Source organism: Eschrichtius robustus, chromosome 19, assembly GCF_028021215.1.
Source record: "Eschrichtius robustus isolate mEscRob2 chromosome 19, mEscRob2.pri, whole genome shotgun sequence".
Classification (NCBI taxonomy): Eukaryota; Metazoa; Chordata; class Mammalia; order Artiodactyla; family Eschrichtiidae; genus Eschrichtius; species Eschrichtius robustus.
In genome coordinates this window covers 13,767,394-13,793,785 of record NC_090842.1, presented here as the reverse complement: position 1 = coordinate 13,793,785, position 26,392 = coordinate 13,767,394, and the positions used below count along the sequence as shown (strand labels likewise).

The 26,392-nt window shown below is 47.0% G+C and overlaps 1 protein-coding gene across 5 annotated transcripts; it reads left to right on the top strand.

Annotated features, from left to right (window-relative positions):
- The first annotated feature begins 436 nt into the window (after positions 1-436).
- On the top strand, positions 437-26,347 carry AARS1 (alanyl-tRNA synthetase 1). 5 transcript variants are annotated; one of them, XM_068528850.1, is made up of 21 exons: positions 437-459; positions 8,600-8,764; positions 11,604-11,792; positions 12,134-12,279; positions 13,984-14,175; positions 14,683-14,827; positions 15,175-15,320; positions 15,955-16,063; positions 16,218-16,368; positions 17,376-17,500; positions 17,938-18,082; positions 18,908-19,086; positions 19,791-19,904; positions 20,990-21,196; positions 21,701-21,885; positions 23,114-23,222; positions 23,898-24,011; positions 24,564-24,683; positions 24,807-24,893; positions 25,300-25,413; positions 25,821-26,347. In XM_068528850.1, the coding sequence occupies exons 2-21, from the start codon at positions 8,621-8,623 to the stop codon at positions 26,004-26,006; spliced, it is 2,907 nt and encodes a 968-aa protein (XP_068384951.1). In that variant the 5' UTR covers positions 437-459; positions 8,600-8,620; the 3' UTR covers positions 26,007-26,347. The 5 variants fall into 5 exon arrangements, with proteins under 5 accessions (XP_068384951.1, XP_068384950.1, XP_068384949.1 ...); XM_068528849.1 differs by lacking the exon at positions 437-459 and adding an exon at positions 4,999-5,073; XM_068528848.1 differs by lacking the exon at positions 437-459 and adding an exon at positions 5,112-5,183.
- Positions 26,348-26,392: the final 45 nt, after the last annotated feature.

Below are 26,392 nucleotides of genomic sequence, written 5' to 3'. Positions count from 1 at the left end.
AGCCTGGCGCATGCGCACCAAAGTACCTAGGTGCAAAAGGCTAGGTCTATGTTTCAACAGGGGTAGCCTTTGGGTATTGAGCTTTTTTTTTTCCCCCTCCCCCCGCCTTGAGTTTTTTAAACCGAGTTGTTTTTTGCTGAATGTCAGGCTCCCGCCTTAGGTTGGAAACTCCATAAGGACAGGGCAGTGTTCTCCTTAATCTTGATCTCTAGGGTCTAGCGCATAAGAGACACTCACTTGGTGAATAAATAGATGAGGAATGCACATCCCCCCTCCCTGCCCCCCAGATCAAACATTTTTATTTTTAATTTATTTTTTAATGAATATTTTATTTAATTTTATTTATTTAATTTTATTTTTTGGCTGCGCTGCGCTGCAAGTGGGATCCCAGTTCGACCAGGGATCGAAACTCTGCCCCCCTGCATTGGAAGCGTGGAGTCTTAACCATTGGATCACCAGGCAAGTCCCTATTTTAAATTTATTTTTAATCTTTTTTTTTCTTTGGCCAGGCTCTGCAGCATATGGGATCTTAGTTCCCTGAACCCGTTCTCCCTGCAGTGGAAGTGCAGAGTCTTAACCACTGTTCTGCCAAGGAAGTCCCTGTAGATCAAACTTTTTAATCTTTGCCTCTGAACAAATAGGTGAAGAAGCTCATTCTCTAGTTTAGGCCACTGCTACTCCAAGTGTGATCCCCCAGTAATAGCACAGATAACACATGGGAGCTTATTAGAAATTCAGAATCTCAGGCTTCACTCCAGACCTACTAAATTGGGATCTGCATTTTAAGATCCTAGTGAGGCAGGAGATAGATGGGCCCCAGGTTAGACATTTACAACTGGCCTCCCGTTTACATTTCATGAGACAGAAAAAAGTGGGTCAGGCTGGATACTTAAAACTAGCCTCCTGTTTGCATTTCCTGAGACAGGAGATAGGTGGGCTGCAGGTTAGGCATTTACAATCAGTCTCCTGCTTGCTCTGAAATAGAAGCAATGACAGGGACAGGGGAGATAGCCAAGCTTTGTCTCTTGTGGATGCCTTAAGATAACAGTCATGGCAAGAACAAAGAGGGGCAAAACCTTGTTTGAGTAAAGGATCAAGGGATCTCCGCTTCCCCTCTCCTTGGGGCAAGGGAGACACTACACATGGGCAGAAAGCCTCCTTGGGGGTCAAAAGTCAGGGGACAACTCCAGGCCATGGTGACTCTTGCTTCTCCCAGACACCTCCACGTCGGGATCCATCTTGACTGAGAGGTGCATGCGCACCTAAGGGGAGGGTCCTGAGACAAATTAGCCAGGGGAGAACAAAACAAGATGACTGGCCAGAAGGAAGACAAAGACCCGGAAAACTGCCCCTTTATAAAGAATTTAAGGGGCTTCCCTGGTGGCGCAGTGGTTGAGAATCTGCCTGCCAATGCAGGGGACACGGGTTCGAGCCCTGGTCTGGGAAGATCCCACATGCTGCGGAACAGCTGGGCCCGTGAGCCACAATTACTGAGCCTGCACGTCTGGAGCCTGTGCTCCGCAACAAGAGAGGCCGCGATAGTGAGAGGCCCGCGCACCGCGATGAAGAGTGGCCCCCACTTGCCACAACTAGAGAAAGCCCTTGCACAGAAACGAAGACCCAACACAGCCATAAAATAAAAAAAAAATTAAAAAATAAAAAAAGAATTTAAGAATTTCCCAAAGGCGCGACTCTTTCTCTGAGTTCGCCCATGTGTCTTTCTGCATGTACTTTGCTTTTCCAATAAACTTTTTCCTTTTCTCTTTACCTTCTGCCTCCTCGCCTGAATTCATTCTTGACAAGGCAGGCAAGAACTAGGGATCCAAGCCCTAGCCGCTGGCCCCTGTGGTCTAGTGGTTAGGACTCCCTGTCCGGGAACTAAGATCTTGCTTCCAGCTACCACTCGCTGTTAATTGCTGCAAGCTACTGCTTACTGCTGCATGCATCCAAAATCACTAGGTGACTCCTATAGTACTTCATGGTCTGAAAACTCTTCAGTCACCCCCATTTGACCTGATAGCAAATAAATGAACATTCAAAGTCCATTTTATAGATGATAGAAGTAGCTTAGGTGCCATGGAAGAGTTAGACTACATCCTTCCAAAACTAAGTATTTTAGCTGTACTATCTTGAGCCCCTGCTATCTTCCTCATGCCCCCAGGTAAGGTTCAACCAGTATTTTACTGCAGAGCAAGCCATGTGTATAGCACTCAGTCTTACCTACAGTCCTAAGCAATTAGCCCAGAATAAGTTAGTAGTTTCCTCAAATAGACAATTTGCATGTTACATTAAGATAGTTTTCCTTCTATTATATAGTTGACACTATCTGCCAGGGAAAAATATTGTAATAGGGAAGAGCCAAATCTGACTACATGTTGGATCTGTTTCTTTTACTTTAACCTTTGCTTTCCGCTGCTTTGTTCACTAAAAGGATACTTACTGTCTATACATAGTGGCCTGCCTCAGGGAACCCTGCCCCTGAATGTTAAACCAAAGTGCCTTTGTTCAGGGAAATATCCGGACCCTGTCCACCTGTGGATGGCTGCAAGAAATAAGAAATTAACACATCCCCTCCCTGAGGCTGGCTATTACAGGGGATATTTGCAAAATTTTCGGTCTTTTTACTTTACTTCCTCATCTCCTCCCCCTCTCTGTACTATAAAAGAAACTGGCATCCACACGCCAATAAGATGGTTATTTTGAGACTTTAGTCTGCCATCTTCTCTGTCTTCTGGCTTCCTGAATAAACTCGTATTCCTTGCCTCAACACCTCGTCTCTGATTTACTGGCCTGTTGTGTGGCGAGCAGAGCGAGCTTGGACTCGGTAATAGTATCATAGAGAACTGGGTAATTATCTGAATAATTCATGTAGAAAATTCATTTTTAGAAGAATGTGACTTTTGGGCTTCAACAATTTCTCTTCATGTGTACTGAACCAATCACTGGGGAATAAAAAACATTTTTTAATCTATCTTCAATTCTTTTGTTAGTGAAAGTGCTATATTAACAGCAACAACTATGGCAACATAGCTAAGTTATTAAGGCTACAACCAATATTACTTTATTTTGAAAGTACAGTTTGTACAATTTTGGCTCTCCATTTTAAATGTGCGGGTACAAAAGTCTGACCCATTTCTCAGGTTGTTGTGACTAAATATGCTATTTTGTGCCATTTTGTTAAATATCTTTTTTTTTTTTAATTAATTTACTTTTGGCTGCATTGGGTCTTCGTTGCTGAGCGGCTTTCTCTAGTTGCAGAGAGCGAGGGCTACTCTTCATTGCGGTGCATAGGCTTCTCATTGCGGTGGCTTCTCTTGTTGCGGAGCACGGGCTCTAGGCGCGTGGGCTTCAGTAGTTGTGGCACGCGGGGTCAGTAGTCTGTGCTCAGTAGTTGTGGCGCACGGGCTTAGTTGCTTCGCGGCATGTGGGATCTTCCCAGACCAGGACTCGAACCCATGTCCCCTGCATTGGCAGGCGGATTCTTAACCACTGCGCCACCAGGGAAGACCTATTTTGGGCCATTTTGGATCAGAACAGTTATCTCTCTTGGTTTTGACCTTAGCTGTCTTAACCTCTGGGTGCCTAAGTTTCCTCAGCTGTTAATAGCAGGTAATAAAAGTAACTCATAAAGTTGTTGTGAGGATCAGTGTCTGCTGCATACTAAGTGCTCAACAAACATTAGGTGTGATGATGATTATTAATGCTTTGCTGTGAACTGGGAAATTAAGTGCTAGCTTTTGAGCTTGACCTTCTATTTGTGTAGCATGCTCTTTTACATAAAATGAGTAAAATTTTTCTGAAGTATTGAAACCAAGCAGGACCCTGTGGGGCCATCCTGGGCACAAAAGCCTTTCTAGGAAATAGGTTTTATTCAGCCTCCTTGACCTTCCCAGAGTTCCAAAGGGCAGATTCAGACAGTTGCTAATCAGGGAAGGGAGGGAATGCAGAAACAAGGGAAGAGCAGTCAAGAAACAATAGTGCAGCCTTGGGGTAGGGTCCTGGTTCCTCTTCAAGGAATATACATATAATATGTTTAAGTTCTTCTGCAGGAACTAAGGCCCCCCCTCAGGTGGGGGATGGTAACTTCAGGCTGAGCACAAGATTCCTGGAGCACTACCCTGTTACCTCACCACCAACCAATCAGAAGAACGTCACACACCCTGCAGCCCTCACCCTAAATTTTACCATAACCCCCCCCCCAAAATCATCAGGGAGTTTGGGGTTTTTGAGTACCAGCCACCCGTTCTCCTTGCTTATCCCTGCAATAAACCTTTCTCTGCTCCAAATTCCCACTTTTTGGGTTGTTTGGCCTCCCTGTGCATGGGGCATATGAACTTGTGTTCCGTAACAATATCTTTAACCCAGTTATGACCAGCAGCACAATTTTATACCCTTGCATTTAGATATACAAGATAATGTAGGTTAATAGTGGAGAGGTTTAGGTCATGGGCTTTGGAGTTAAACAGAAACGGGTTTGAATCTTGGCCCTTTAACTTACTTTTCAGTGTGTACTTAGGCAAGGCAGTTACCTCATCTGTAAAAGGTATGCCAGTTGGCCTGCCTCATACACGGTTAAAAAAATAAACAAAATAATGTAGGAAATGTTTAATAATGCCTCACATATAAACATTAACTATTACTTTTCAAAGGCAAATCGAGGACCAAATGCCAATTTAATTGTCTCTCAAAGAGTACATTATTTCTTCCACACCAAATCCAAGAAGGTCTAAAGGACAAGTGTATCCATGAGCACAACGTATCAGAATCTGAGGTCTGCATACCATTCTGCAACTAAAACGAACATAACTAGATACTAAGAGCTGTGACCTCTACCAAACACACGTCACCATTTCCCCCTTATTAATCATGTCAACCACTAGGATTTTGAGTATGGATACTAAAATGTCGGTCCCCAGAAGTCCACGTCCTTACTTGTCACGTGACGTGCCCCAATCCCTTCTTTCCCTGCCATTGCATCAGCCGATTTAGAGCCGCCTTCCCAGAAACCAACAAATAAGCTGATTCGTGCTCCAGTTGACTGGCATGTCGGAAGACCAATAATTTCTCGGGAAGGTAAGGCGCGGCGGGGCACTTTCCATCCGCGCGCTCTGGTTGGACGGGGCGGTGCGTGCTGCCGAGGGCAGCGGTTTGGCGCTGGTACATCTGCGTGTCTGCGGGAACAGGTAACCGTGGCTCCGGGCGCTGGGCGTTGAGGGAGGAGTTAGGAACTGCGACCCTCGGGAGAAGCAGATTGACCTCTGAGAGAGTTCTACGGCGCCGCGATAGCGGCTGTGCTTGGCGTTTGGTCCCTAGGCCAGGCCCTGTGAGTCCTCTGGAACGGGGGCATGGGCTGGAGCCGGGGTTGAGGCAGCCGCTTGGCGACACGGCAGCTGGAGAGTGGCCTTTTGTCAGACCCTTGGAGCGCTGGGGGTGGAGTGGCCTCGGGTGGCCTTGCTGAGGACCGAGATCTTGGAAGGATCACTGTTGTCGCTGACCATCCGCCCAAAGCTGAGGTTTTATCTCCCCTGGTTTTAATCCCCTAGGGGCGGGCGGGGTTGCGGGCGGGTAGAGTGGTCAAGACGGGTGGAATCAGGCTGTGAGCCGTTCCATAAATTCTTAAAATTAGCTAATAACTGATACTAGTCCAGGCCCATCTAGAAGCACTTTCCGTGCTCCATCACGTTTAGATATTACTTTTTCAGGGTCTGCGTTTCCAGTGTGATTTAAGTTCATTCGCAGTTCTCTACTAAAGGGTTATTAATTATACCATGAAATACTTAGCAACCACTGTGCTGGATGCTGAGGCCATACCCGTAATGGTGAGCAAAAACCACCAGTCATGATTCCCACTGGGCTGGAACTTACAGCCTGTTGGGGAGATGGACCGCCAGCTGTCAAATGCATGTGCAAATTATGACGGGAGACACTTGGGGCTATGAGAATAAAATAGGGAGAATCTGATCAAGAAAGAGAAGACTTCCTTAAATAAGTCTCTTTGAAATTGAGATGCCAACAATGAGAAATTAACTAGGAAAAGGCAAAAAGGGAGAATAGGGTAGTCAGCTTACCTGGCAAGTGAAGAGCATGTTGAAAGGTCCAGTGGCTGGAGCCTTAAACCCAAAGGCCAGTGTGATTTAAGGTACTTAAGACCTTTACAGTTGCTGCTGGAAAATGGAATCTGACCTCCTTTGTGCTACCTCTGTATGCAATATAGCCTTCCTGTGTATTTATATTGAATAAATGAATGAGTGGTGATGGTGACACAGCCTTTAATAGTCCCAGCCTCCATTGGGCCTAACAGCAATATATTGGATCCTTTTACATCATACTGCAGTTATTTCTGTGACTATCTCCCTATTAAGGGCATGAACTCTCTTTCATCTTGGTTCCCAGCATACAGTATGTATTCAATACGTTGAATGAATAAACAAAGATGGAAAATTCATGTGTCTTTTGGAATGGAACTGCTTATTTTCCTCAGGTAACACATTTAGAGGAGGAGCAGGGAACATTCTGAAACAGCTATGATGTTGCTGCTCAGTCAGAATTAGCACCGTACGTTCATTGTTGCCACCATGATTAATATTCATTGAGAGCCGTGATGAGAAGGGTCGAGGAAGAATGTGGTGTGACAAACTTTCTAGAAACCATAGCCTTGACTCCTTAGCGTGAACAGAAAGTCCTCAGCTGTGGGGATTTTAGTCAGCTCCTTGGCTCTGTCTGCCAGTGTTTCACCATCTTTTTGCCCAATGGGCTTTTTGTTTGAGTAATGAGTTGATTGAGTTGTGAATAAATCAGTTGAAATTGTGATTAAACATAAATCTAAGAGTCAGTCTCTCATCATGTTCGCTGTGTACATCTGTCTTTGTATCTTCCTCCTAGGAAGGAAGAAAACCTTGAGCTAAGTGATGTAAAGTAATAGTATCCAATTTGTTCCAGGTTACAAGTTGCTTCCAAATACAGGATGGCTTTTGAGCCTCACACCCCAGGTGGCGTAGGCAGAGTAGATCTTACTTTTTTACGAAAAAGGAAACAAATTTAGGACAAGTGCCTTTTTACTTATTTAATTGTTTAAAAAATTTTTTGGCCATGCTGTGAGGCATGTGGATCTCAGTTCCCCAACCAGGGATCGAACCCGCGACCCCCGCATTGGAAGCGCGGAGTCTTAACCACTGGACCACCAGGGAAGTCCCAAAATGACTGTTTTTTTAAAATAAATTTATTTATTTATTTGTTTGTTTGTTTGTTTTTATTTTTGGCTGTGTTGGGTCTTCATTGCTGCGTGCCGGCTCTCTCTAGTTGCGGTGAGCGGGGCGGGGTGGGGGGGGGCTACTCTCCGTTGCGGTGCGCAGACCTCTCATCGCGGTGGCCCCTCCCGCTGCGGAGCACGGGCTCTAGGCGCACAGGCTTCAGTAGTTGTGGCTCGCGGGCTCAGCAGTTGTGGTGCATGGGCTTAGTTGCTTGGCAGCATGTGGCATCCTCCTGGACCAGGGCTCGAACCCGTGTCCCCTGCATTGGCAGGTGGATTCTTAACCACTGCGCCACCAGGGAAGTCCCCAAAGTGACTTTTTAAAGGTTAGAGCTAGGTCTAGAATTCTAGAGACTTTTAGATAATGTTGTGAATGACATGGTTCCTATTTTTCTAGACACCCAGTGCTACATGGCACTACAACTCCATGCCTGTGATTGGTACCCTCTACCAAGGCTTGTCACTTCTCTCTAACCCGCCTGTCAGAGAAGCTGTGTAATATATATGAAAGCGCTTTGAAACTGTAAAGCTGTTTTATTCCTAATTTCCCTCTCTTCTGATTCCCTCTCTCTTTCACTGGCTCTCGAGCTCTGCTTCCTCAGTGTGGCAACAACGTCCTCACTCCCTAGCAGTCAAATAGCTGGGAAGGCAGCAGTTTAGCAGTTGGGTTCTGGAGGAGCTAAGTGGAGGCAGGTACATTCCTGCTACTTGCAAGTCAGTTCCTTGTACAGATGGACCCATCCCCAGGTCCACTGTTGCCTCCCCAAGACGGTCAGGCCAAACCTAGAGGCCCTGGCTTTGGGGATAGTGGAACTTTGCACAGTTCTAGGCATGTGGGTTAAGACAGAGCCGGAAGGGCCCTTAGAGTTCATCTTTTATGGCCCCCTTTTGTTGGTGAAGTAATTCCCTTAAGGACTTGGAGCTAGGACTGGAACCTGGGTCTCCTGAGCCTCCCTCGTCTCCAGGGGGCTCCTCTGCTAGACTGAACTGTGAGGTTTTATTCCCATTTCTTAATTCCTGACCTAGGGCTTGGAACAGCGGACGCTCCATACATTTTTGCAGTGAATGAATGCATGAAGAAACCACCTCCTCGGCTTAATGTGTTGGTGTATTGAACAGATTGAGGTTGGCCGGGGAAGGAAGAGCATGTGGGGTTGCTGTCTGCTACTGCAGCAAGTTTTGCTTCGATGATGATTTTAGCCTTGGACATTAGAACATAGAGGTTTTAGGATCAAACAGCTTACCCGTGTCCTGCTTTGACATGGCCTGAGAAGCTAGGAGTCTTGTGTAATGTTTACTTATCTCTTAGTTTCAATTCCCCTAATTTTCTTTCATTTTTCCTTCGGTTAGTTCCGTAGGGTTATTTTCGAGATGGACTCAACCCTAACAGCAAGTGAAATCCGGCAGCGTTTTATAGATTTCTTCAAGAGAAATGAACACACCTATGTTCACTCATCTGCCACCATCCCTTTGGATGATCCCACTTTGCTCTTTGCCAATGCAGGCATGAACCAGGTAAGGGTGTTTTCCCTTCCCCTTGGCTTTCTTTGTCCACAGAGGCAGCAAAGCAGCCCTGGAGTCAGTCAGAATCCCAGTTCTGTCCTTCCTGTGTGATCTTGCAGAATCTACTTTATGTCGTTGAACCTCTGTTTCTTTGTCTGTGAAATGAGGAATAATGATAGTGCCTGCCTTTAGGTTGCAGTGAGGAGTAAATAAAATAATGCATTTAAAATGTTTAGCACAGTATTTGAAGTAGGTACTTGAAATTTTTTTAAAAATTATTTATTTATTTATTTTTGGCTGTGTTGGGTCTTTGTTTCTGTGCGAGGGCTTTTTCTCTAGTTGCGGCAAGCGGGGGCCACTCTTCATCGCGGTGCGCGGGCCTCTCACTATCGCGGCCTTTCTTGTTGCGGAGCACAGGCTCCAGACGCGCAGGCTCAGTAGTTGTGGCTCAGGGGCCTAGTTGCTCCGCGGCATGTGGAATCTTCCCAGACCAGGGCTCGAACCCGTGTCCCCTGCATTGGCAGGCAGATTCTCAACCACTGCGCCACCAGGGAAGCCCCGGTACTTGAATATTAACTATCATTATTTTTAATTATGATGAGAGACCTCGATACTCATGGATTAAACTTGTATGCCTCTCAAGAAAAATACAGCCTACATCTAGTCTGTAAAGTTTTGCCTTTTTTTTTTTTTCCTAAGGAAAAAGCTGTGCTTTATTAAAATCAGAGGCTGGGTTAATCTTGCTGAGCCCTGAAGAGACTTGTTAACTCAGCTGTTGTGGTTCTTCTTCATCTTTTCATTGTCCTTGTTTTTTTCTTTATAAAATGTCAGTTCTTCAGGATTCTTTTAAGGCTTTGCTTTCATTCCCATTCTAGGCCATGCACAGTCTTATTTTTTTCTTTAATTAATTAATTAATGTATGTATTTATTTATTTATTTTTGGCTGCGTTGGGTCTTCGTTGCTGCGTACGGGCTTTCTCTAGTTGTGGCGGGTGGGGGCTACTCTTCGTTGCAGTGCACGGGCTTCTCATTGCGGTGGCTTCTCTTGTTGTGGAGCACGGGCTCTAGGCGCGCGGGATGCAGTAGTTGTGGCACGTGGGCTTCAATAGTTGTGGCTCACGGGCTCTAGGGCACAGGCTCAGTAGTTGTGGCGCATGGGCTTAGTTGCTCCGCGGCATGTGGGATCTTCCCGCACCAGGGCTCGAACCTGTGTCCCCTGCATTGGCAGGAGGATTCTCAACCACTGCGCCACCAGAGAAGTCCCATGCACAGGTGTATTGATTTTTTTTTTTTTTTAAACTCCTTTCTTGAAGCTACTGCCACGAATGCCAATTCGGATCTACTGCTGACAAAACTTTATTAGTAGGATTTGTGTTTGGGGCAATTGAACTATAAAAGATATTTAAAAGTTTTATTTTTGGAGACAAGCATTTTCTCTTGAAGTAATGAGAGCATCACAAGTTTATAAAGGTGTTTAAAAGGAGTTTTTCAATATACCTGTGACATTGAAAACTATTTAATTGGCTGGAAGTGGATTCAGGTTAGATGGGGCCCTCAGGACTTTCCTTTGGAGGTTCTCTGGGTGACTGCTTAGCCCGGTGGACCCACCAGCCCTTAGGATGCCCCTCACTGTGGGATAAGTTGACATTTTCTCTTCTCTCAGGTCTCTTCTCTGGCATGGAAAACTAGAGGCGCTGGGAACATTTTCCACCTGTATTACATGAACCATGAAATTATGAAAGTGTTTTCAGTTGTGTGAGTCCCATGCATACACCTGGAATTGAGGGCACTAATTTTAGGTGGACTCTTCCAAGGTGGTGAGTTTTCTGGAACACTGGAACAGTTCTATTCTACTCAGGCATACCTAGGCTTTGTCTTCTCCCACATGAACTGAATGTACTTGGCAGAAGGACCATGGAGTCCAAGGTTTATAAACATTCTCTGAATAACAGTAGTAGCCTGCGTGTAGCACCTCCTATACGCCAGGCATTGCTCTGTGTCTTATGTATATTCACTCATTTAATCCTCACTCTGTGCCATCCTACTGAGGCACTGAAGGCTCAAGTAAACTGCCCAAGCTCACGAAGCTGGTAAATGCTGGAGCGTGGATTTGAACCCAGACAGTCACTTGCTTATGTGCTCTATGCCTCTTAATCAGAAATACCTTGTGTTTTTTTTTGTTTTGCTTTGTTTGTTTTTACATTTTGAATTAGTATTTATTGAGCATCTATTCTTTTCAGATACTTTTCTAGGTGCTGGATAGTAGCTAAGTAAGATAGTTTCTGCTTTTAAGGAGTTTACGGTCTAGTGCAGGACTGTACAATGTACTTTCTGCAATGATGGTAATTCTATATCTAATCACACACCAGCCATGTGTGATTATGGAGCTAGTGTGACTTAGTGTGACCAAGTGGCGCTAATTTTACTCCCTTAACAGGTCTCAAATTTTTTTCTTCCTTATCACCTTTACTACCAAGCCAGCACATTGGTTTTAGAATAAGTTCTTCCAGAAAGATGGTATAAGCCCTGACTGCAGAGACTTGAGAGGAAAGACAGGTTTCACTGCATCAACCTTGACTGTTATCCCAGATCTGGCAGGGCTTTGCTTTGCGCAGTTGGTGTTACTGGCAGTGGTGGAGACCGTTGGAGAACTAGGACCAGGGAGGAGCTGCTCCAAGACAGGCTGCCTCTGCTGCAGCCCACAGGGCCACCTGCCTCTGATAAGTTTCTGTATTGCAGGCTAATCACATCCGGAAGGGAATGGTCTATGTGTGTTCTCTTCCTGCCAGCATGTAACCACCTGATATAACAGCAGCTCTTTAAAAGTTGAAATGTTCCCTTTCTTTTTTAGTTCAAACCCATCTTTCTGAATACTGTTGACCCATCTCACCCTATGGCAAAGCTGAGCAGAGCTGCCAATACCCAGAAATGCATCCGGGCTGGGGGCAAACACAATGACCTGGACGATGTGGGCAAGGATGTCTATCATCACACCTTCTTTGAGATGTTGGGCTCCTGGTCTTTTGGAGATTACTTCAAGGTAAGTTCAAAGAGGAGATCTTTGAGCAAAGTTCAAAGAGGAGATCTTTGAGCAAAGATCAAAGGGATATTGAGCAAAACAGTCATTTCTACGGAGGGAAATGGGTTCTAACTTTGCTTGTTTCATGATACAAAATATCTAGGAGACTCAGAAGTGAAGGACATTTATCAATTCTAAGACTTCTTGGAAGCAGTACCTGTAATTTTATGATTTCAGTTTACGTGTGGATTTCTTGTGTAAATTTGACTGTTTATGGTGAAGATACTGTATTGGACCTCTCCTACTCATATTAAATAGATTCTGGTTTGGTCATATTCCACATCTTTTTTATCTTTTTGTAGGAATTGGCATGTAAGATGGCTCTAGAACTTCTCACCCAAGAGTTTGGCATTCCAGTTGAAAGACTCTACGTTACTTACTTTGGGGGGGATGAAGCAGCCGGCTTAGAACCAGACCTGGAGTGCAAACAGATCTGGCAAAACTTGGGGTAAGAATGTAGCTCGCATGTGGAGAGTATGAGTATGGAGGAATAAAATGGTTCCTACACTCAGTGCCAGAGTGGGGTCTTAGGACTTGGGGTGCATCGCCATTTCCTATTTCGGGGTGTGTATGTGGAGGTGGAGGTGACTGGGAGTAATTATCCTTTGGTGCATCCGTTGCTTCTTAGTAGGTTTACTTGATCATTCTGTCGTTGAAAGCCAACATAAAGAGTCTCATTTTTTTTTGCTTTTTATATATTTTTAGAAATTGTACATAGAGTGCATATGTTGTGAAATTTCAAACTATATGGAAATGTAAAAAATAGGAAATGGAAGATCCCTAACATTAGTCCTTGTTAATAGTTTGATACCCCATATAGAGTCTCTCAGGCCTTTTTTCATATTTCTGTAGCCCTGTGTGTATGTGTGTGTCTTTTTCAACAGAGTGTATTGATATGAAACAGTTTATTTCTTATAGAAATGTAATGGCGTCAAACAGGTCTAGGACAAAGGAAGTTGTGGGTTTTTTTTTTTTAACGTAATATAATTCTAATATAAAATCACATAGCATAAAAAGTAACATGATAGATGAGCGATATGTGTACTGGGCTTTGAACATAATAGAATTTATGAAGCTCTGTATCAAGAGGAATCTGATTGTGGAATGATGTTCCCCTGTAGATAGAAAGAATGCCCATGATGTCCTTGTCTCATTTTCTTGTTCTTTTTACTTACACTCTCTTGTCCTTTAGTTGCATAGCTTTTTATATACTTAAGCACTGCTACTTCTCCTTTATTTTTAATTTTTTTTTTTAAATTACTTTTACTCCAGGTATATTATTCCAATCCAGCTTCCCCTTGTACTTGGTCTGAAATCCCTCTTTGGTTAGACTCTATAGTCTAAATGTACTTGGATGTTTTGAGTAGTAACACATGTGAAACTTAAATACTAATCTTGACTTTTTGAATCCTGTTTTACTTGGCTTGTATATATCTGTACTTTGTTTTCAAGCAAGCATAATCTTTTTTGAGTGCTCTGTTATCTAGCAACTCTCAGCAGAGTCAATATTTTGGAAATGTTTTAACCTTATTAAATTCTTTTTGGTGTCATTTTAAGGTAAAAGATGACTAAATTGAGGCATAGAGAGGTGACTTTAAATGATCAGCTGCTTTTTTTCAACACTTATACTGTCATAATATAATTGTTTTCATTTATAAAAATGAAGGAACATTTGCAAAGAAACGTGCAAAGAAATTTGTTTAAATTCTGGTCAGGAATTCCCTGGTGGTCCAGTGGTTAGGACTCCACACTTCCACTGCAGGGGACATGGGTTCCATCCCTGATCAGGGAACTAAGAGCCCACAAGCCGGGTGGCCGATAGATAGATAGATAGACAGATAGGTAAATTCTGGTCATATTCAGCATGAAAGTTTTCATTTTTATGTGTTCCTTTCTAGGCTTTATCTATATGTTTACATGTTTTTATTTATGATCACAGCATATGTGCATTTTGTATTCTGTTGTAGTCACTCTTGAAAAGAATCATGTTCTGCTTCTTTATCAGGATTTGAATGCAGACTCAGCACTAGTAATTGCCAAAGAGTGAGCCTTCTTTCTAGAAATGCATAAGGATCTCCTTTTTTGGTGGATGCAAGTCTGTGCAGAATCCTGTTACTAGCTATAACTGGGCTTATCTTCCCGCTCTCTGCAGGCTGGATGACAGCAAAATCCTTCCGGGCAACATGAAGGATAACTTCTGGGAGATGGGTGACACAGGCCCTTGTGGTCCCTGCAGTGAGATCCACTATGACCGGATTGGTGGTCGGGATGCGGCGCACCTCGTCAACCAGGATAACCCCAATGTGCTAGAGATCTGGAACCTCGTGTTCATCCAGTATAACAGGTGGCCTTGGGGTCCTGATCTGTTCCTGCTAAGAGCAGCACCTTTCCTCAAGCTGCGTAGAACGAGAGGAACTCAGAGCACACGGCTGTCTTCCCACCCTCGTCTTTGGGGACAGTGGGGCACTGCTAAAGGCATCATGGGATCTTGTGGACATTTGTTCAATTTTATTTCTCAGGTTTTCCCTCTGATCTCTGGGACAGGGCCGGGCCTATTCTTTTATAAACTAGTTTTATTGCACATACTACCTGCTTAAGGGCTATTCCTATAATGTCATTTTTGCTATAATTTGAACTGCTGTTTTAAAGCTCATTTCCTTGAAGCTTGCCTCTTTAATGAACCCCAGAGTATTTCTTCCCTTTCCCCCTTCACTCCCCTCCTCCCACCAAAACAGGCAGAGGCAAATGGCAAATAGTCACAGCCTGCAAACTGCAAAGTGAGTTCTACCCAGTAGGGAGAGGTGGCAGCCTGAGTCCATGTTTCATCCTCCTCTTTCTCTGGATCTTGCAGGGAAACCGATGGCATTCTGAAACCTCTTCCCAAGAAAAGCATTGACACAGGGATGGGCCTGGAGCGACTGGTGTCTGTGCTGCAGAATAAAATGTCCAACTATGACACTGACCTTTTTGTCCCTTACTTTGAAGCCATTCAGAAGGTACTGGTCCTATTGCAGACTTCTGTGGAAGTTTCAGGCTGGACCCTTAGTACTGTCAAAGATAAAACAATCATATGCTTTGCCAGGTGAGGGTACCTGTGACCATCTACCAACTTCATTGTTAATAACACAGGGGTCTAAGCACAAGGCACTGTATTTTATTGTGTGCAGGGGCCTAGCTGGAGGCTCTCCACTCTTGCTCCTGTTACCTTTCTTGGGGTTATAGGATCTGGCAAGAGGGTCATCCTTTCTCTTTATGCCCCGTCAGTCCTCTCTGAACCTCCTAGGGTGAGGCAACGCTAGGAGGGCTGCTTCCTGATGAGCTGCCTCCTGGTTTTTATCTGTAGGGCACGGGTGCTCGGCCATACACTGGGAAGGTTGGTGCTGATGACGCTGATGGGATCGACATGGCCTACCGGGTGCTGGCCGACCATGCTCGGACCATCACCGTGGCCCTGGCTGATGGTGGCCGACCTGACAACACAGGGCGGGGGTAAGTGTGTTACACGTGGGGCAGGGTTAGGACTGACGCTGTTGAGTTTTATGGCTCTCTGTGGAACTTAACACCATACTTCGTTATTGTTTGTCTTCTAGGTAGTTGGAGGGATCCTTTTATTTTTTTTAGGGATAAAGGGAGGTTTCAGCTCACTTTGAAGAGTTCACTATATTAAATTTCTGCTGCCAAGTACAAGACGATAAGGATTGTATTGAAGGTTGTCTGATAAGATATTGGCAGGGGCAGGGGAGATACTGATGAACCCCAGGCAACTTCATTACTGACAGCCAGGACCTGGGATTGGATTGTGGGCATCAAGTTGGCCGTCTGGTCTGTCCTTCTTGCCTCCATCTCTGGTTTGGCAGAACAAGCTTGGAAAATAAACCAAGGTTATCCCAGGTTATCGATGCATATTTGTGGATTATATTACTGAGTTTTATGCTGGAATTAATGTAATGACCTTGGGGGAATGCAAAAAAAAAAAAAAAAGCAGGCTTAGGATAAAAGAAAGAATCTGAAAGAGAAAGACAAAAAATTGGTCATGTTGCTTGGGTAGAATTCCAAAGGACCCACTACAAAACGCTCGGCTGGGAATGTTGTCTAGCAGGAGACTGGGTTCTGCCTCTTACAGGTATGTGTTGAGACGGATTCTCCGCCGGGCTGTTCGATACTCCCATGAGAAACTCAACGCCAGCAGGGGTTTCTTTGCTACATTAGCAGATGTTGTCGTCCAGTCCCTGGTAGGTGTATTTCCTGTTCACCTCTTCTGTACTGAAGCACATACCTTAAAAGGTGTAGAGTGGGAGATATCACACTGTTAATGAGAATTTTTAGAGGAGTCATAGTATAGTCCCTGCCTTCATTGGGCTCATATCTGTGTTTCCCATTTACCAGGGAGATGCATTTCCTGAGCTAAAGAAGGACCCAGATATGGTGAAGGACATCATTAATGACGAAGAGGTGCAATTTCTCAAGACGCTCAGCAGAGGGCGTCGCATCCTGGACAGGAAAATTCAGAGCCTGGGAGACAGCAAAACCATTCCCGGTAAGGACCGGTTTGTTCCTTCCTTCTATAGGCTGGTTCATCTTTCTGGAAGAGGCAAGCCCTTTCTCACAAACTGACAGTGGACTCCTGTGTCTCCAAAGGCTGAGCATAGCTTGGTTAGACCGCTTTTGGTGTAAAATGGGGTTTATAGTAAGATTATAAAAGTAACATTTTAGGGCTTCCCTGGTGGCGCAGTGGTTGAGAATCTGCCTGCTAATGCAGGGGACACGGGTTCGAGCCCTGGTCTGGGAAGATCCCACATGCCACAGAGCAACTGGGCCCGTGAGCCACAATTACTGAGCCTGTGCGTCTGGAGCCTGTGCTCCACAACAAGAGAGGCCACGATAGTGAGAGGCCCGCGCACTGCGATGAAGAGTGGCCCCCGCTTGCCGCAACTAGAGAAAGCCCTCGCACAGAAACGAAGACCCAACACAGACAAAAGTAAATAAATAAAATAAAAGTAACATTTTATTGTGGCAAAGTATTCAAACAGTACAGAAGTAAAAAGTGAAAATCCTCTTTCCCAAACTCATTTCTCAGAGGTCACAACTCTTTAGAGTTTGTTGTATAACTATTCAGGACTTTTCTGTATTTGCATACAAACGTATATAGGGGTGTGTGCACGTGCACAAGCAAAAAATGGGAACGAATAGTATATAGTATTTTACAACTTTAATTTTTTACCAGACAGGAAAATTAAATCCAAAAGTTTTTACTTTTTATAGAAGTATAATGTAATGTTCAAGGTGAAAGCCTGATGGATTTCCACAAACTGAACACACTTGTGTTCAGATTAAGAAACAGCTTTTCCAGGGACCTCTTGTGCTTCCCCCAGGTTGACTGCAAAAGATCTGATGGATTTTCTGACAGATACACAGAACCATTACTAACTTGCCTGGCTCTTTAATCCCTCCTGTCACTGCCAGTGTCCTCCTGGGAAGGGGTCGGGATGGAAAGGAAGGGGGGCCATCCCCGTCATTCTTACGTGATTCCTTTGTGCTGTGTAGGGGACACTGCTTGGCTCCTCTATGACACCTATGGGTTTCCAGTGGATCTTACTGGACTGATTGCTGAAGAGAAGGGCCTGGTGGTAGATATGGATGGCTTTGAAGAGGAGAGGAAGCTGGCTCAGGTAAAGCATTTGGGGAATGAGCAAGAAACTCAGCACCAATCAAGGCAGCACTTGGCTGCAAGGCAAGAAAGAGTTTCCTTCCATTAAAGTCTTTGAAATTCTGTTTTTTCCAAGACCAGTGAGTCTCAAGTGGGGGCAGTTTGCCCCCCTTACCCCAGGGGATATTTGGCAGTAGCGTATAAAGACATTTTTTGGTTTTCACAACTGGAGATGAATGCTACTGGCCTGTAGTGGGTAGAGGCCAGGAATGCTGCTCAACATCCTTCAGTGGACAGCCTCCCAGAACAAGAGTTACCTGGCCCCAAATGTCAGGAGTGCTGAGATCAAAAAACTCTGTCTTAGAGCTTTACATTGGGCATAGTTTAGCAATTTCAAGTCCTTCAGAGTTCTTTTTCTTTGACATTGAGGTAACTTATGCTTATTTCTCTTACTGGCAGCTGAAATCACAGGGCAAGGGAGCTGGTGGGGAAGATCTCATTATGCTGGACATTTATGCTATTGAAGAGCTCCGGGAAAAGGGTCTGGAGGCAACAGATGATTCCCCAAAGTATAATTACCATTCGGACTCCGGTGGGAGCTACGGTATGTTAGTGTGCTCATCTGGGGTGGTTTTCAAGCAATGAGTCTCAAGATTAGGAACCCAGGACATCCATGGTAGCCTTGCCTGTAGTGCTGTGTAATTTTATACTCAGAGAGACCCTTGGTGATTGACTTTCTATTTATTTTGGAATAATTATAGATTCACAGGAAGTTGTAGAAAAAAATTTACCAGGAGATTCCTTGTATCTTATACCCAGTCTTCCCTAATTGCAACATCTTGCAGGAAACAAGGAAAATGACATTGATTGATAAAATTCACAGTGGCTGTTGAATTTTGCATCGGGATAGTAGCGTTCTAAGGTTAAGACAACTCAAAAGAAATACACAGGCGCTACATGTTTTTGCTTTTTTTGCTCCAGCAGAGATACCTAAATCTATCTAAGGAGGCCCACAAAAGGAATACATTCCTTATGAATTGACCTTGGAGTAGGGAATTTATTACTACTCTTAAATACCTACTAATCAAATTCACCAGGTTTCTGTTCAGTAGCTCACAGTTAGGGTGACCATCTGTCCCATTTTCCCAGAATTGTCCCAGTGTTGACGCTGAAATTGTCCCAGTGTTTCCTCATACCCGGGGAAATCCCTTGGTCCCAAGCAAACCGGGACAGTTGGTCACCCCTACTGAGTATTATATTCTCCAGTAGAAAACCAGCATGTTAAGCCCTTTTGTGGAGTCTAATAGGCTTCTTCCAACATGAAATTAGACAATTAGGACCTAAGGAGAGTTTGAGAAATAGAATCCGATAAAAGCCAGCTAAGAATGTGTGAATGAAGTCATCAACCGTGTTTTCCCCTTGTATGCAGTGTTTGAGAGTGCGGTGGCTACAGTGATGGCTCTGCGCAGGGACAAGATGTTTGTGGAGGAAGTGTCCACAGGCCAGGAGTGTGGAGTGGTGCTGGACAAGACCTGTTTCTATGCCGAGCAAGGAGGGCAGATCTACGACGAAGGCTACCTGGTGAAGGTCGATGACAGCAGCGAAGACGTAAGCCAGCAGTTCTTCTTCATTAGTGGGGGGCGGGGGCCCAGCAAAGTGCCGGGCCTGGGCCCCAGGCAGCTGCTCTGTCTCCTCGGTGCTCCCAGCCCTGAGGGGCAGACACCACCGACCTTTGGGTCGTGTTCTGTGGTCAGTGTTTCTGAAGCCGAGGGAGCTGCTTCTTGTACTGTGTTGCTTTCATCACCGTTAGGTCCCCTTGTAGCAGGATCCTTGCAGCCAGGCTGCTTAGGTTGATCCTTGATTCCTCCAGGCTTTCCTTGTAAATAAGGAGAGATAGTTCTCTGGAGGGCAGACATCCTCGTAGAAGACGTGGCCTGTAGCTCAGCCACTGCTGTCTCTGCGGTCTTGGATGAGTTACCTAGTCTCTTGGGCTTGAGCTTCCTTACAATGGCTTTAATTCTCTAAGATGCTCCTTAATGGAGAGTGTGTGTGTGTGTGTGTGTGTCTGTGTATATATACACATGTATTACATATTTAAAGTGTTGTGTGTTTGTAATGATAAATATTTATATAGTGGTCGATATATATATGTATGTATGTATATATAATGGTATTAATGGTATGTGTGTATAGTACATAAAGGGAGAATTCATATTTATGTCCATTTATATATATTTATATATATACATATATACACACACATATGTATTTGGATTTATTTATGTATTGGTCTCCTCCTTGACTCCTCTTAGAAAACTGAGTTTACGGTGAAGAACGCTCAGGTCCGAGGAGGATATGTCCTGCACATAGGAACAATCTATGGCAACCTGAAAGTGGGGGATCAGGTCCGGCTGTTTATTGATGAGGTGAGTTTGAGTTGCTTTAGGCTGGTTAGTAATCATCTCTCCTTCCCCTTTTAAAAAAAAATATCAGCTTTATTGAGGCATACCTGGCATGTAGAATTACAGGAGTTGTTTAAAGTGTACGTCATAGTGATTTGATGCAGGTTGTGAAAGGAATTCATCTCCTCCTCTGGCTTTAAATTGGTCCATCATTACTGTCCCTCCTAAGTAAAATTATAAGTAGATGATTGCGTGTAAGGTGCAGAAGTAAATTTTGAGGGATGTCAATGAGAGTTAAATCTGTTCCCAAGTTAGACCACAGTGGTTTCAGTTGAGATCCTATACCTTCATTTTCGCGGATTGCCTTTCTCCAGCTTAACCTCAAATACTTCTTCAGGAGCCAAGGATCCTGTATGAAGAAATAGGTTCTGCTGCACGTGCCAGAGCTCCAAAATAATAGTAGCATAAAACAAGACGGAAATGTGTTTCTCACCTGAAAGTCTGAGCTGATGCAGAGGCCCTCCCCACAAAGTCACAGGGCCTTGCTCTTCCTTGCTTTTGTTCCACCATCATTCCTGGGGCGTTGCCTTTGCTTTCATGGTCCAAGAAGGTAGCTATCAGATCCATTTTCTAGGCCAGGGTTGGGGGACTTTTTCTGTGAAGTGCCAGATAGTAAATAGTTTTGGTTTTCTGAACCATACTGTCTCCGTCACAGCTACTCGACTCTGCCGTTGTGGCACAAAAGCACCGTAGGCAATACGTAAACACACGGGTGTGGCTATGTTCCAATAAACCTAGTTATAAAAATGGATTGCAGGACGGGTTCAGCCCACAGGCCATAACTTGCCAACTCCTGTTCTAGACAGTGGGAAAGAGGAAGGGGAGGGTGTGTTCCTTTAAGGGGTACACGTCACTTCTGCTCACAGCCCACTGACCAGAATTTAGTTACATGGCCACAGTTAGCGGCCAGGGAAGCTGTAGGCTTTATTCTGGGCAGCCATGGGTCCAACTAAAAACTCTAATACTTGGGAGGAAGGGGAGAGCAGGTACTGGGGGCCAACCAGCAGTCCGCTGCGGACCTCTCCACCAGCCTGCTCTGCCCTTTATAGCCCCGACGGAGGCCTGTCATGAGCAACCACACAGCCACTCACATCCTGAACTTCGCCCTGCGTTCCGTGCTTGGGGAGGCTGACCAGAGAGGCTCCCTGGTTGCTCCTGACCGCCTTCGGTTTGACTTCACCGCCAAGGGAGCCATGTCCACCCAACAGATCAAGAAGGCCGAGGAGATTGCAAACGAGATGATTGAAGCTGCCAAGGTAGGTTGCGTTACATGTGAGCTCTTGGGTCATGAACTTCACTCCTTCCTGCACCATCGCTTTCTATGTACGGAGCCGCCCCCGCCCAGATGCTCTCACTCTGTCGAGCCATAGTCTGTCCTGTGAACACGTGTTCAAAGCAGTGATTCTTAACTGTGCTGGGTAGGGGGCAGTGCTGGTGTTCAGTGGGGGGCCTCAGGGAGGTCTTTGGTCCGCCCCTTCCTTAGGACAACCAGAGCTCTTTTAGTTAAATCTGTTTTACATATAGCACATCCATTTGAGATTTGGTTCACGGTTTAACAAAGCAGTTGGAAATTCCTATTTTGAGCCCCTTGACTTTACACATGGGGCTTTATTTTGGGAGGCTCAGGGCACATGATGGGCAGAGCCGGGATCAGAAACCCAGAGCCCTGCCTGCAAGACTGCATTCTCCCTGCTGCTTCCTACTGCACCTCCAGAGAAGATCTTTTCCCAGCTTTTTTTCCTATCTTCTTTCCGTGGCAGCCCGTCTACACCCAGGATTGTCCTCTGGCAGCAGCTAAAGCCATCCAGGGCCTGCGGGCTGTGTTTGATGAGACCTATCCTGACCCTGTGCGAGTCGTCTCTATTGGGGTCCCGGTGTCTGAGCTGTTGGATGATCCCTCCGGTCCTGCTGGCTCGCTCACTTCTGTTGAGTTCTGTGGGGGAACGTGAGTACTTCAGGGGGAGCAGTGGGCGGGCCTGCCTTTTGTTAATCTGCGTCGCCCTCGGAGGATGTGGGTGATAGGCTAGACCAGCTCTCGTTTGTCTGAGGTTGAAACAGAGTCCTCAGAAATGCAGTTGCCAAACAGCGTTCCCAGGAATCAGCACCTGCGTGCTCCCATCAGACCCCACAGTGTCTGACGTTGACATTTACTGGGTGTGTGATGAAATGTTCTTCCGAGGAGGGAAGGTGAAAAATGTCATCTTAACACTTACAGCTGCTTGCTCTCGTTCCCTGGACGGATGACGACAGAAGGCCTGGGGATTCATGATTCAGCAGGGCCCTGGAGCTTCTGATCTGGTCCTAGCCACTTTCCATTCCCAGGGCCTCACATAGTTCCCTTTGCAGGCTTGAGCAGCATCTGTGGAATTAACCTCATTGTCTCAGAGCCCCTGAGTCAGGCCCCACGGTAGACCCGGCTCACTTTGGCTGTGGGCAGCCGCATGTTTCTGCCAACTTGGAGTCCTCCATAGCCCTTGGGGTGTTTCTGGGACCGTCTGGTGGCCTGGGAAGTTCCTGCTTGCAAAGAATTCAGGGGGAAAAAAACATTCTTAAGGCCATGGTAGAGCCCATCCAGGGCCTCCTGTGAGCCTCAGGCAGGCAGAGAGCAGGTGGGCGCGTGGAGGATGGGGTAGGGATCTGGGAGGTCACATTCCAGGCCTCCCTCTGTCCAGTAGAATTGGGCCTTCAAATGAGTCCCACATCTGCCTTAATACCTCTCTACATGACACTCTCTAGAGCACTGGAAACAGCTTTCGGAGACTTTACATCATCCTTGCGGAGTGGCTGAGAGTAAATGAGCATTTGAGGTTCTCTGAGCCCCTGGGGTTGTCTGAGGTGCTGTGGTAAGACTTGAAAGGGAATCCATCGATACTCTCAGGCTGTTGAGCAGGGACAGAAGGCAGCAGTCCGGTGAGGGAGAACTATCCACATTTCGTGCATGAGAAAACTGAGGCACAGGAACATGGTGCCTTGCTCAGTATCGGCCCCAGCCAGGCCTTCTCTGACTGCCCCTTCCAGGCCACAGCTGCGTTCTGAAATAAACACGAAGGGCCTTTTCTCATCATCCCCTTGAGGGAGCTTCCCTGGGAGTGACTACCACTTAGGGCTCCTGTCTGCCAGCCAAGGGCTCCTGGGTGCTGTGAGGACCATGAACTTTGCCTTCTGCCATTCAGGCATCTGCAGAATTCGAGTCACGCGGGAGCTTTTGTGATTGTGAGTGAAGAAGCTATTGCCAAGGGCATCCGGAGGATTGTTGCTGTCACAGGTGCCGAAGCCCAGAAGGTGAGCAGGTCAGGCTGGTTTGTGGCTTACTTGAACAAGGCAAGAGGGGCCCAATCTGTGGATCCACAGTGTCGATGGTCACGTGGCCGCTGCGGTCAGAATCGGAGGTACAGCACTCCCTCCAGAGTGTCCTCCCGTTACCCCACCTGGCAGAAGAAAGCCAGCACCGCAGGAAACGTTCTAGCTATCTTACATTTAATCTTTTAAAATATAGGTAAATTCTGCCATAAGATGTCTGTGTCTAGGAGGGTAGGCCATAGTTTTGCTGTGGCTTCTGTGCCCCTAGCACTTAGCCACACCTCCCTAGGGGTTTGTACCCAGTTTGAGACGCATGGAGTACGGGGACAGTTGCTCTGGGGGTGGGGACTGCAGCTCACGCCTGATGTGTGCCGAGGCTTGAGGAGTGATGATCTCATAGGTGGGAAGGGCTCCTGGCTCATGAGTTCTCCGTCAGCCCCTGAACCTGAGTTCCGCTGGCCAGGTGTGTGAGGAGGGTGCGCCTTTCTGGGGCACGAGGCTGCAAACACTTGCTCCTGCAGGAAGAGAAAGTTCTGGTGTTCTGGGGGGGTGTTGTTCCATAGCCTGCCATCAGTGTCTGCCACCGTTTACAGACAGAGTCGTGAAGCTGGAAGTTGCCTGACCCACAGTTTACAACTCTGGTTGTCCTTCTCCCAGGCGCTCAGGAAAGCGGAGAGCTTGAAGAAATCTCTCTCTGTCACGGAGGCCAAAGTGAAGGCCCAGACTGCTCCAAATAAGGACGTGCAGAGGGAGATCGCGGACCTCGGTGAGGTAGGGGCGGCCTCCCTCCTCGGGTCCTGGTTCTCGGTGCAGTGGGCCTTTGGACTGACTTCTGATGTCCGGCAACCTTGCAAAGGGGACACTCCGGATCCTGGCCTGCGGACCCCTGGAACCAGCTGCTGCCCCCGTTGCCGATGGCAGGGCAGCCCCTTCTGAGCACTAGTGGGCACCGGTGTTGAGGGGGCTGGGAGAGGTGCTGTGGGAGCCCACTGTCTCCAGGTCTCCTGGTGTTTGTTAATATTCGGGGGCTTCCCATTAGCCCATCACAGACTGTGTTCACTGCCTTGGGGGGACCAGGTCTAACAGAGGATCCCAGCTCTCTTTATTCTGCCCCTTTCTCTCTAGTCCTGCTCCTTACAACTGATGCAGTTGCTCATTAAGTGACTGGTCTCAAGGCCCGTGGATTCCTTTTTGTTCTTGTGTTCTCGCTCCTTCTGGACACTGGTTGGGGGACTTCGGTGTCAGAAGCCAGAAGGGTGGGGTGGGCTCACATCCTAGCTCCTCGTGGCCCAGCTCCCAGTGGTGTTCCTGTTCTGGTTCCAGGCTCTGGCCACCGCAGTCATCCCTCAGTGGCAGAAGGATGAATTCCGGGAGAATCTCAGATCCCTGAAGAAAATCATGGATGACCTAGACCGAGCTAACAAAGCCGATGTCCAGAAGCGGGTGAGTCCTGGCGGTGCAGGAGCCGGGAGGGCTTACCCAGCAAAGGCTGTGCAGCCTGCTCTCTGGGTGTCGGAGTCTGAGCCTTTGACCTGAGGCCTCTCTTCTGGACTTCCTTCCTTGCAGGTGCTGGAGAAGACAAAGCAGCTCATTGACAGCAGCCCCAACCAGCCCCTTGTCATCCTGGAGATGGAGAGCGGCGCCTCGGCCAAGGCAAGCCGGGGTTGGGGCTCCGTGGCTCCGCCCTGTGCCTGTCTGCTGCTTGTCTCCTCCTCTCGGGGTCTTAGCCTTCTGGTGGCTGAAGTGGGAGCCTTGTGGCTCTGAGCAGAGTAGTTGCCTGACGGCCCACTCTCTGGGACTGAGGTTGGGCTGAGCCATGGAGAGAGCTGGTGGCTGGGGAGCTGTGGCTCCTCGAGGTGGAAGGCGAAGCTCCGAGCCAGAGCGTGGGCGAGGCCCTGTGCTTAGTCCTCCATCCAGGCTCCGGGGACCAGCACCTGCTCTTAGAAGGGAGTAGGGGGTGGGAGCACTCTGAGAACTGAGCTCTGCAGACGCGCTGCACTTGTGGAGAGCGTGGCCCCATTCCCCAGGGCCATGGCCTGATGCCAGGTTCTCCCCACAGGCCCTGAACGAAGCCTTGAAGCTCTTCAAGACGCATTCCCCTGAGACGTCTGCCATGCTCTTCACAGTGGATAATGAGGCTGGCAAGATCACATGCTTGTGTCAAGTCCCCCAGGTCAGAGTGCCCTGCAGTCTTGCTCACAGCAGCTCCGTGCCAGTGGCCATAGCTTTTCTCAGGGAGCTCGGTTCTTCTTACACCTGTTTGCCAAGACCCATGTGTGTTTGTGCAACCCCTGTTAGAAGTGGCCGTTTTCCTGCTCACCTGTTTGTCACCTCCCCAGCACCCCTTCCCCTCAGGCTCTCCCCTCCCTGGTGGATATGTTTAACCGTGCTGGCTTTGCTACTCGGTATGCCTCGCCCTGGCTGTCGTACCCACTGTAGGATCTCTCTTAGCTCTGGCAGCATCACCCAGGGCAGGATTGGGTGTCTGGCTCCCCCATCCTTTTTCCATCCCACCCCTCTCCTTGTCTCCCTCAATCCCGTCCTCTGTCCTAACCCCCACTTCTCCTTCCTGTCTTCTAGAATGCAGCCAACCGGGGCCTGAAAGCCAGTGAGTGGGTGCAACAGGTGTCAGGTCTGATGGATGGCAAAGGTGGTGGCAAAGATGTGTCCGCTCAGGCCACAGGCAAGAACGTGGGCTGCCTGCAGGAGGCGCTGCAGCTGGCCACCTCCTTTGCCCAGCTCCACCTGGGAGATGTGAAGAACTGAGGCGGAAGGGCGGCTTCCATGAGGAGGCATCTCCCCCGCACCCAGATGGATCCGTCCAGCCAGGAGCGCTCCATCCCCCACAAGGGCATTCTAATCTTGGGACCTTTAAACAGCCCCATCTGTCCTCCTAACCCAGCAGTAACTGGAACTTAACCTGGGAGCCAGCCTGTGACTCAATTCCCACGTTACGCTTCTGCCCCGAGCACATCAGCGCCATCTGTCTAGAACCACTATCCCAGGATTGTGTCTGTAGAGTTCTCTGCAGACCCAAGGCTCTGGGCCTGCAGGGAGGAATCGTTTTTGCTGCAGAGAATAAAAGGACCATGTGCAATACTTGATAATGCCATGTGATTTCTTATCTCCTCCTCCCCTCTCTCCCCCAACCC

Excerpts from the sequence above, each read along its gene's own strand:
- AARS1 (XM_068528850.1), top strand. The coding sequence starts at position 8,621 with ATGGACTCAACCCTAACAGCAAGTGAAATCCGGCAGCGTTTTATAGAT. Across the intron at positions 16,369-17,375 it reads AGACAGCAAAACCATTCCCG|GGGACACTGCTTGGCTCCTC; the intron begins GTAAGGACCGGT and ends TGTGCTGTGTAG. Across the intron at positions 17,501-17,937 it reads AGGAGAGGAAGCTGGCTCAG|CTGAAATCACAGGGCAAGGG; the intron begins GTAAAGCATTTG and ends TCTTACTGGCAG.